The sequence below is a fragment of the Colius striatus genome, chromosome 1, assembly GCF_028858725.1.
Source record: "Colius striatus isolate bColStr4 chromosome 1, bColStr4.1.hap1, whole genome shotgun sequence".
NCBI lineage: Eukaryota > Metazoa > Chordata > Aves > Coliiformes > Coliidae > Colius > Colius striatus.
Window position 1 is genome coordinate 18,112,424 of NC_084759.1, and position 11,966 is coordinate 18,124,389.

At 43.8% G+C, this 11,966-nt stretch overlaps 1 protein-coding gene across 3 annotated transcripts in view; it reads right to left on the bottom strand.

The window, feature by feature from the left end:
* The window catches only part of XPO4 (exportin 4), an 82,148-nt gene extending 72,847 nt beyond the window's left edge, over positions 1 to 9,301 (bottom strand). For 2 of the 3 annotated variants that reach the window (XM_061992539.1, XM_061992523.1), the window contains exon 1: positions 9,130 to 9,301. In XM_061992539.1, the coding sequence (XP_061848523.1) occupies positions 9,130 to 9,207 (78 nt within the window). In that variant the 5' untranslated portion in view covers positions 9,208 to 9,301. The remainder of the gene's footprint in view (positions 1 to 9,129) is intronic. The other variant, XM_061992530.1, reaches the window with a different exon arrangement.
* Positions 9,302 to 11,966: the final 2,665 nt, after the last annotated feature.

Here is an 11,966-nt window from a genome sequence, read left to right on the forward strand (position 1 = left end):
CCTGACAGAAATGAGGTTTTAATACTTCCTTCTCCATCAATAATGCTACATTTCAAAACCATTTTGTCCCAACATAGTCACTTAGGAGGAATTGATTAAAAGTGAGATAAGGGAGTTTAAAAGTTTTCTAACTTTATCTAAATTTGATATAGAAAACTCCCTTGGCTTACTGTACTTTCAAAATGGCATCGACTAAACCACTTCCCTTTATTAATGGCTTTTCATTGTCAGGGCATTAATGGAAACTTTCAGACAGATACAAGTAAAATACAATACCTGAATGAAGTAAGCAAACAAAAATGTACCACAAGACATGAAATCATGGTTTAGCAGAAAAAAAAAGCAACAAAGAGACTGTGAAATTGAAAATTCTTTTGTGAAGTGGATAAGACCTTTCACTCAAAACCAGGAAAAACTACGGACCTTCACTGAAACCACCTAGACAAAGCTTCTTCACACAACATTTGCCCATTACTGGGAAATTACAAAAAAGTTTATCTATATATACTTGAGAAGGTAGGATGCCATTTACTTTTACCTTGTTTCACTACTTTGTTCTGCTCTTGACAGCCTGAGCCATGTTACTGAAGAATTTGCATACCTCTGTATTTATCTTCCGATATACAGAGGAGCAAATACAGGATACATTCTCAGAAACCCTCTTTTAAAAACATTTTTTAGTGTTTTTCTTTTTTAATTCCACATACACTCATTTTGGGGTTTCACTTTTAAGACAGTCTTAAAAGTTACCTCTTCTAAATAAGTGCCTGAGTGCACTCTAGAAACCAGCATAAATAAGCTAAATCTCAAGTTCTGAACTATCACAAGGCTCCAGATATTTACTGGAAAATTACTGTAATTAATTGTGGTTATAATTATATATTTTATTCTCAGCACTGTTAGATAGAATGCTATTGTAACATGAACAGGAGAACAGATCCAGAAATAATACTGTCATTTCTCTTGGTATTAGAATATTTATATATTCCCTCCTAAACGACTCATTATCCTGAAGCTACACAACATCTGTTCTTAATCCCACTTAAAACAACCTCACAAAATAAAGGCTTTGCAGCTAAGGCTCCCTAATTCTAAGCATATTTGGGTTTTGGGGTGGGCTTTTGTTGTTGACAGGTAAGGAAACAGCTATTCATGTCTTCCTCACTGGAGAGGAGCATATTGTTCTGTAAATCTAGTTGCACATTTCCACAGTAAGAATGCAAGAATTAGCCATCTGAGTAGTTACCAAAAGAGCATGCTTGAAATAAAAGACAGATAGTAGCAACATTATTAACAAAGTGAACAGCAGAAGTCAGTGACTGAAGAGATGACAAAGCTGAGCTAAACATGGACAGGTAAGGAAACACCTAAAGCTCTGCATATGAATTGTTTAAAGTAATGCCTCTCAGCCGCTGCTTTAACAACATATAAACTCAGCTTTAAGGCAACTAATATCAAAATATAATCTGGAGCTACAAGAGGAAATGCATTTCACCACACCCCACTGTGCTGCAGTTCTGTTGCTAAAGAGATACGGACCCAGTCTTCCATTTGGGGATCTCCACTTACTGTATACATGTATACACATAGAGATGCTGTGGAGCAGTCCTCATGAAATCTACCAGTGACAAATGTGTAAAATGCAGCTTTAAAACAAGGGGTGTAATGTAAGAGGAAACTAATTGAGCTGTAAGGTGAAACCTAGAGCAGACAAGAAGGATCCAACAATGATGCCCAGGTGAAATCACGTCAAGACAACTGAGAAACTTTTAAAGGCCAACACGATGCCAAGAACACCAATACAAGCCCAAGCTGTGGCAGATCAAGTTTGGAGAAGTCCATTCCAAAACCTTGAAGACTCTCTATTTGCAGATCTTGACAAAAATCAGCAAAAAGAAGAGTCATGCCCAAGGCAGAGATGGTCGAAGTCAACTTAAGTTGGAGGCCTGTGGCCAGTGAGGTTCCACAGAGGTCAGTTCTGAGGACAGTCTTATTCAATGTCTTAGTCAACAACCTGGATGAAGGGACAGAGTGTACGCCGTGCAATAAAACTTTGTTCACTTAGTCCTATTTTAATCCAAATAATCTTAAGTGTATTTTCCATTTAAAAAAAAAAAAAATCAAGTCTTGATCTGACAATAAAGAGAATGATGCCTGATACTTCCTAAGTGGTTTAACAACATAATTTGACCAAAGTTTCTTTCAGAAGCATAGGCAAGCCTTTTCATCTCAGTTAAGGTAGCAAAATTGTTTACAATGCAATACAGTAAAAATTACCAGAATTAAAAAAAAAAATCCACATTTTTCCTCTTACATCCTCTTCCCAAGATCACTCCTCATGGAGTCACTCAGGTGGGTACTCAGGTGTTCAAACTACTATTCCCTACTCAACAGGATGTTCCAGACAGATTTGAAAGTGACAAAAAGAACTAAAGACCCACACATCAATGTCTCCTAGAGCTCAGATCTGACACCTCCCCTTTTATGCCACATCTCCCAGCACATATGTGGGTTTATGCCACTCATACACCCCACCATACATCAAAATTGCTCCAAATGATCACATCCCCCTCTACCAGGTCGATGCACCAACACTGGCAACGGTTTCACTTTCTTTTGTTCTAGAGAAGGCAAGGAAACCTGGAAAGCAGATGGATACAAATAATCCATTTTCTTCTGGTAAAACAGAAAAAGACAATCATCAAAATCCAGAATTCCATCCCTATATCAAGGCAAGACACAGAAGTACAGACCTTATCTATACCTAATCCAGACAGACTTTTTAGAATCCAAAATGTTATGTATTTATGAAAATGAATGTACTACTTAGCTACTTGTGACAGCATCAGTTCAACTTAATAATCAAGAGGATTTCTTCCACTCTTCTATATGGAAAGCTGCTAATTAACTAATGAACAAAGATTAGCATAATAACAATAAGATTCTTAGAAAGCAGGTTAAAGGGAAGACAGCAGTAGATAGTGCCTGAAGAAGAATTATCCAGATGGAGTTACAGACTAATGAAGCTCCTCGGTGGATGAATCCAGGAGCAGACACAGTATTTTCACTGACAACTCAGAACAAAATGTAGAAATATGCCATTGCAACAGTGACATGTCAGATGAGTGTGAAACATCATCTTGATTCAAAGGTAAATACTCCCTCTCTGACACAACCGGAAGAAATAAACTCTAAACATGAAGAATCCCATTTCACTAATTTTCATTTCATTAGATACTATGTTTGCTTTGCAAAGACATCAGAATCTGTATTGATCCTCACATTCTTATTCTCAGCTCCTCACCCTTAGCATCAAGTGCTTCAAGGTACACTCCATGCACATTTGTTCTCAGCTCCCAGGTAAGTTTCTCTGAACTGTGTGTCTGTAAAATGCACTGTCAAAGCAGTTCTTAAGCAAAAGGAAGAAAAATTATACACATACACACAATGGAATCTAAGTTACTCAGCACCACTCCAGAAAAAGATCTAGACAGCTTGGACATAGTCCTCTGAAAACATCACCTTGCTGCTCTGAAGTAATAAAGGAACGTTAACTACTAATAGAAAAGGAATACTAAAGAATACAAATAAATTTAAAACCATCTAAAATCCTCACATACCATTTTTGAGGTGAAATGACCAGATGTATCAAATCTAAAAAGCTATGAGGAGTACAGAGCTGATCAGACGTATATAGGGAATCTCCCACACGAAAAATTGACAAGACCCTTGAATTTAGCTAATAGATGACTGCAGGATGAAATACAACAGCTATAAAAATCACAAAGGGTATTGCAGAAGAAAAATCAGAAAAACTGAGTATTTCTCATAATTCAAGAATAAATTAAATGATCAAGCCGCAGACTTCTCTCCAACAATATAATGTTGAATGAAAGGTACAATACAAAAAAAACTAAAGAAAACCCGCCAAAACTGAACAATTGGACACATTAGTGGAAGAAAAGTTGATCAACAGTCATTAAACACGATGTTACCTCAAGTTCTTGAAATTGGCAATTCAAATAACGTAAAGTGTATACCAGTGAAAGGATTATCCTTATTTTTTACTTTTTCTCTATATCAGCAGCTAGAGGTCATCACTGAAAACAGAACTCAGATGTCTGTTAGCACCTATCCAGCTTGTTTTGCTGGGTGATGACTTGGAGAACTTCAACAAATCTTCTCAGCATTGGAATGATTAATTTGTTTCATTTCTTCCAACAGCTAACCTCCCATAACTGTCAGAACTAGTCCATCTCCTCCTTTCATGCTTCCCAGTCCAAAAAACCACCTCAGAATGGAGACAGGCTGAATGAAGTTCCTCATGGAACAATGATTGCAAGGTCCTCAACTCCCAGAAAGGCAGGTAAAAAAAATCCAAATATACAAATTGTCAGGACAGATAACAGAAGTGATTCTGCAATTCTGTGAAATAATTTGTTCTTTGATTTTAAGCATACTAAAATGCTCCCTTATATTCTTGTTCTATACATTTATTTCAACATCTGAAAGAGAATAAGTTTGACCAGTGTCAACCTTCCTCCCTCCCTCCCTCAGAAGGGCAGAGTAAGCCACAAAGAAGTACCCTGAGAAACCAGTAATGTGTAAATTCCCATACCGTCACCCCTAAAACACACCACAGTGAGACCAGGGCAATTATAAATTTTTTTAAGGGAATTTTTCTGCAAAAGCCTTTGCTCAAATATTCTTGAACCTGTCTGCTAACGCTGCCCAGACCCACACTGCACAGAATAACTTACGATGACAGGGACCTCTGGACCTCACTTTATGTAATAACCTGCCCAAAACAGAACTTGTTTCAAAGTTAGATTAGATCGCTCAGGGCCTCCTTCAGTCAAGTTTTAAATACTTCCAAAGATGGGAGATCACACAGGCTCTCCAGGCAGCCTGTTCCACAGCCTTCACCTGCCACACTTACTTTGATTTTTTTTTTTTTTTCTTTGGCTGCCTATGCAGCTGGAATTTCCTCTAAGACTCAGCATCTTGTCTTTTCACTGTGCACCTCTGAGAAAAGTCTGGTGTTTCTAATGTCAAAACAGTCTGAGCAAATAAACTGTACAGTGAAGGTATATAACACACTTGAGCCAACCTGACAGCTCACCACTGCTAAAAGAGGCAGACCAGCCCTGTTCATGTCCAACAATCTAATTTCAGCCCCCCTTGTGCTAGCTCTGCAACCTAAATGGCTGCACAGACTGCCAATTCGTCTTGCTAACCTGACAGAAATACATTCCCTTGTTTAATTCCTATGTCATCTCAGCAATATTAATATGTTCAGCACAGGGTCCCAAGACAGAATGTTGGAGCTGCAGGTAGGAACAGAGCACCCTTTTTTGGAGAGGGGTGGAGGGAACAAGCTATAACCTGTGAATTTTCATTTAGGCATCACAGAACATCATATGCTAAAACATTTCAACCTGCTTTAATACACTTTTGGCAATAGCTGAACAGTTTTACTCATGCTTCCTACTTCACCCAGTCCTATGGGATCGCAATTAAGGAAAGAACGTAAGAATACGACTTACGGCTTCTCTCATCCATGAAGACAGTTATTAAAGCAGTGCTTAACTGATACTAATTATATTTGGCATTAATTACCACCAGAGCTAACCAGAACACCATAGACGGGAACCATACACATTTGCTTAGGGGATGCTACGTCAGTTCAAAGTGGAGAAGCAGCAAATTTGTTTGGTTCATACAGATGCTGGTCTATGGTCTTCACAAAGCCAAAGTCACACAGGTCAAAGGCGTACACCAGCCTGCGGCACTGAAAAAGAGCACGCAGTACTTCACACTTGAAATTACAAGGAACTACGGGGACTTCACTTCAAATAAACACAACTTAGCTCTGTTGGAATGGAATTAAGTACTCAAAAAACACATCCTTTTTCATACAGCAATTACACATATCAAAGAAAACTGCCACAGGATCAGCATTCAAAGTCATCTTTGGCAGCTAATGGCAACTCGAGATTCATCTTTTGTAACAATTGTTCACCTTATACCAAAATGCTACCACTTTCCAAACTAAGCCTTTTGAACATGGGCTACCTAGAACCTGTTGAAAGGGGTTATTGGTAACAAATGAAAAATGTTTCTATACAGCTATAGAGGAGCTTGGTGAAAGAACAGATTAAATCTTTCCAGTTTTCATACGCTGCACACCATGGTTTGTAAATATAAAGACCAGTGATTCATGAGATCAGAACATATTTGTTACCTGACATATAAAAAATAGTTTTCCAAAGGAAAACTGAACTAACACAGAGCAACTTAAAAAAAAAAAAGACAGTATGAAAATACTTATCAGAGATTTGGAGAGCTCATGGTAATCCACCCTTACCCCCAGAGAAAGTTAAATACATTCCGGTTTTTTTATTAGCACATCTGAATTCCCCATGGCCATTATTCTGCACAAGGCTCAGTATTTCAGTTTGAAATCAAGGCAAGTATCACATAAACCAGCACCACTGCCTGCTCCATCCTCAGATACACAGCCCTACCTTTGATGCCACCCTAGCCAATTGTATTTTGCAAGGACTGCTACTGTCTCAGCTACCACTGACTGCCACAACAAAACCTCACTGAATCCCTCCACTGCCCAGACTCCCTGTCCAGTTAGAACTTGCTGCCATCTATTGTCAGACCATTCACAGATCTGCCCCATCCTATGTCTCCAGCTCTGCGAGGTGACAGTCTCTGCTCCTGACCTCCATTGCCAGGCCCAGGTTTACCACCCTCCCACAAGCCCTCAGAATTTTACACCTTTCTGTGTGATCCCACCAGTTTGCTTCATCAGTTCATGCCTCCCAGTTGCCTCACATAGTTACTTCCTTGCCCTCATCATCAAGGAGACTTTTTTACCAGATTTTACCATTCAGTGTAGTCCTCTGCCTAAATTAAATTAAGATCTTCACTGTCCAGGTGCAGCCCTGAAACAGCCCTTGTTTTTCCACCGTTGCTAGTAAGAAGGAATGGGAACAGGGCACATAACCCTTTCTGTCTGGGGTCCTCACATCCACCTTTGTAAAGCAACCAGTGAGTGAGCTGTACTACTCCTCTCCTCTTGCAGTCCAAAGACTCGTTTTTTGAGAAGAAACACAGAGCAATGTCTCTAAGAAGTTCTCTTCCACAGCCAGCCCAGCTTAATGTCTGATTCTGTGTCCTTAGCCTCTCAGATAACTTTAGTAAATGTTTCTGGTGTATTCAGCTTCCTCAGGAAGAGGCATCTAACTAATTCTTGTCTGTTCAGTGTTGTCTAGAAAACTTCCAAGAGCAGCTGTGAGAAAAAAAAGAACAAGAAGAAACTGCTAAGGATCACAAGTCAGCTTTCGTCCTGTCAGAGGCCAGGGAGAGAGGAAGCTAGAAATCCAACAAAGATCCTAACAACCACATACTTGCAGATCTGAGACATATTTTTACCAGCATGTTCAGCAACTATTCTTCAACAGAAACACGAACATTCCCCTAAGAGGCTCACATCTTTTCACAGTATTAAACATCTTTGTTTAATTCACTCCCCATTAAGTGGCTTTCCCTCTCTATGATAGCAGGGCTACACTCAGGAAACGATGCCAACACAAGCAACATTAAATTTTCTAGTGCAGATGCAAAGGTTTGGAGATGCCACTCTGTGTACTATCAGTTTGATTACAAAAACTACCTAACTGTCAGCTTTCCTCTACACATGTGCTCCATCTCACAGCAATACTTGTTACACATTTCCACTATGCAGTCAAACACTTCTGGCAATTACAGCAACTGTTATTTTTGAAAGCAAGATACACAGACATTGTTGGAATATCCAATAATCTAGGCAGCTGCATTTCACAAAGGCAGGCAAGAATCAAAAGCGGCTCAAAGCTTAAAATGCATCACTGTTCACGTACTTTGCAAAGTGTTTTTCTAAAAGGATTAGTGCTTGTTGTTAAGCTATTTATTTTACTTTACCATTTGGAATCAGTGTTTCCCAGGCTTTGATTTCACAAAGAGTAACACACACGTATCTTGATAAGAACACCTGCGAGTAAGCCTTTTACACTTCACAGTCAGGCTACTTCAGCTACACATTAAGGCACAAACATTCAGGCCAGTTATTGATACCAGGCAAACTTGCCTAATGTTTCCTTGGTTCTTTTGAAATGCCTTTGAAATCTACAACTTTAAAACTTCGGTTCTCTTTAAATCACATTTTGGCAAAATAAATTCTGTGCAAAAGGCTTTCAGCTACACGTTTTTAGGAGATCTGCGAGACCTGTAAACAACACAGGCCAACACAGAGCCTTTCATCCAAACAAGTAGCAGACTTTCCCAAGGATGAGCAACCTGGATGTCTGAACACCAACGGTCACTACAGGCATTCAGCTCCAGGTCGCTTCTGATCTTTGCCATGTGATCCTTCATTTCCACGCGATCACAGAAAATAACACACGACATTTTCACAGTCGGCACCAACAGCTCACTGGTAATAAAACGATCAGGGCGCGAAGCATCACTAAAGGCTTCAAGGCGGCAGCACCGCCGGCCTCTGGCTGCTCCGCGCTCCTCCACGGAAAGGAAAACTCTGGAAACGAGCAGCGCTGGCGGCACCTGGGAGGGGGTCTCCACGCCACCGGCCGGGCCCCCACTCCCACCGCCCCGCCGCGAGGCGCCCAGCCCCCCGCCGCCGGGAGGGAGGGAAGCTTGCTCACGGGCAACTTCGGCGAAGGGTTCCACGTGGAGAACGGCGGTGTGGGGGCCTGCGGCGCGAGGGGACGGGAGTCCCCGCCGAGGCGGGAAGCTCGGGGTGCGTGCAGCCAGCAGCCTGCTCGGGGCGGGGGAAAGCGGGCAGCACATGGAAGACCGGCGCGGCGTGCGCGGCGGGGGCCGGCCCCGGTCGCGGGCTGACAGGGACAAGCTGGTGCGGCGGTGGCCGCCCGCGGAGAGGAAAGCCGGCTAGGGAGTGGGCAAGGGCGGCGGAGGCGCCGCGCCCCGGAGGGCTGCGCCCCGAGCCCCGCGCCCGAGGGGCGAGGGCGGCGGGAGCCTCCGCGGGAAGGGGAGGGAAAGGGGGATGGGGGTCTGGCGCGGGAGCCTCCGCCGCGAGGCACTGCTCCAGGCCCGCCTCACCATCAGCACTTTGGCCGCGTTCTCCAGCTGGGCGATCACCTCGGGGGCCCCCCCCGCCGCCGCGGCCGCCGCCATCATGGTCTCTCTTCAATGACGCGCCATGCGCTGCATTCTGGGACGAGGCGACCGCGCAGCCAATCCCGGGCGCGGCGGGGCTCGGCCCGGCCCCGGCGCGGAGGCGAAGCGGCGGCGCGGCCGCAGCGTGAGCGCCGGCCGCCAGGCAGAGGGGCCGCCGCACACAGCCCGCGCCCCTGCGCGCCGCTGCCCCGTCCCGCCCGCCTCCGGGGCGGGCCCCAGCCCAGCGCACGCGGCGGGACCTGCCGGGCCCCGGGGCGGGGCCCCGCCGCCACCGCCAGCACCTCGAGGCCGCCGCACCTGTTGGGCCCCGTGTGCGCGGCGGGGCGCTGCCGGGCCCCTCGGGCCGTGTTGGGCCGTGCAGTGCCGGGCCGGGGCAGGCTGGCCGGCGCGGCGGCGGCCGGAGGGCCGGGCGAGAACCTTGTTCGGGTGCCGCCCGGTTGGCTCGCGTTTCCCAGAGCACGCCGCTGAGCTCTGGCGGTTGCTGCGAGCCGAGCCGTGCCCTGGGCTGAGCGGCGCCTCCACATTTGTAGTGAGATCAGAAGGGTCGGTTTTTAAAATACAGCTTAGAAAATGGTGGGGATTGGAGAAGGCAGCCGGCGCCTTTACCAACGAAACTGCTTTATGGCACACAAAAACCCAGCCAAGGTTTAAAACCGTTCTGAAATGCTGCTTTTTTTCCCCCCTCACGTAACTCCCATTTGGATCTTACTATTGGATGTGAGTTGTAACGCAGCGTCACCTCTGGAAATATGCTGGAGATAACATTGTTTGTACACCTGTAGGAGCAAAAGGACTCTCAGACCGTGCCTTCAGTGGCATTTTGTTTTGGTTTAGGAGTTTAGCAGTTAAACAAATCTGATGGTTTTGTCTTCAGTTTGCACATTGGAGCAGACTTGGAGCTTTGATGCCTTCAGATGAGACTAAATTGGAAGATAGGCCACCGAGTATTCAGCACATAGGACCTGGCTAGATCTCTGCTTCAGAGTAAGTCCCTCACAGTGTGGACTCCTGAGCAGCATCAGCTGTTTTGTTTCCCAGATCCCAATAGACCACTCTCCTAACAGTCAGATGTTTCAAACCCCACATCTATCCTCCTGAGAAGACATTAGCTGACCTCTAGTGCTGAACTTGAGCAAAGTTTGGAACATACCAGCTTAACTGAGCAGGCTGGTAGGTCTTGAATGCTCCCAAACTGCTCACATAAAGAGGAGTGTAAACTTGTAATATTTCCACACAGTTGATATGACATATGATAGCCAAAGGCAGAAAAATCATATAATAGTTTGGGCTGGAAGGGACCTTATCATTCCCTGCCATGGGCAGAGACACCTTCCACTAGACCAGGTTGCTCAAAGCCCCATCCAGCCTGGCCTTGAACACTTCCAGGGATGGGGCAGCTACAGCCTTGATGGGCATCTTGTTCTGAAATGAGATGACATCAAGAAGTAAATGTTTTCTGTTAAAAAGAAGTATATAAGTATTTTTCTCCCAAGAAATAACAAATTTTGGTGCTGAAGGGGTTATGGCAGTGCTTGCTATTAGATGAGAAGTGTCAATAGAACAGTATGAAAGATTGATTTTCTGGTTTATCTAGGAGGTAATGTAACGCTAAAACATTAAATGCATTTCAGGGAAACCTTCAGCCTCACAGCTGATGAATGTGGGGAGATGAGCAGGGCTGTACTGAAAGGAGAGATGATTGTAAGCAAAATTCAACTGACAGTCAGAGGTGGAGGAATTCAAAGGCAGTGAAAGTGTGACAACACACTTAAGTCCTGAAGTATGTTTGTTGGGCAAACAGTGCAATATAGAATGACTCTTACTCCACAGAACAGCAAAACAAGAGCTAAAGACTTGAAGTTTCTGTACAAAGAGATTATGTAAAAAAACCAACTTGAGTGTGAAAAAAAGCTATTTGAAAGAATGCTGTGTTCAGTAAAGGACTACTTTGGTTGAGTATTTCTGTACTTGTACTCAAAATAAGATTCTTCAACAACTTCTTCAGCATTGTCAAAGGTCCTTCATTCTCCTGTGGATTTACATGTTCAGCAGCACACTTGAATACCCAGGAGAGCAATAGAAACAGAGTAATATTGTTCGGGTGTGGGAGGCTCACAAGATCTCTAGACCAAACTTCTGCTTCTTCAGCCTCCTCACCAAGTTGCTTAGGGCTTAGTCCACCGGGTCTTGTAAACCTCCAAGAATAGAGAGTGCAGAACTTATCTGGGTAAGATGTGCCAATACTTGATGGTTGTCAGTGTGACTTTTTTTTTGCTTAAATCGGAATCTGCCGTGTGACTATTGCCTCTTGTCTTGCTGCCATGAACCTCAGTAGAGAGTTTTGCTCCATTTTCTTAATAATCTTAAGTACTGAGAGGAATTTCTTGGGTTCCTCTTTAAGCCTTCTGACTGGATGTAGTTCCCTTCAGCCCCTCCTCACAGGGCATGTCCTTCTACTCCCTCACTATCTTGATTGCCCTTAGCTGCACTCACTGCAATTTGTCAACTTCTTTCTCATACTGGGAGGCCCAAAGTGTAATATGTTTTTCCAGACATCACCTAACATGTGCTGAGTAAAGAGGACTATTAATTCTGTTGATCTACTGGCTTTGTGCCAGTAAAAACAAACTAACGTGCCGTTATAAAGGTAGCTTTGCTCACCGCTGTGACATTCTGCTCACGTTTAGCTTGGGCCAAGTAAAGTGCACATCTGGGCCTTAATTGCCCTGACACACTCACCTGGGACATTAACATGTGCA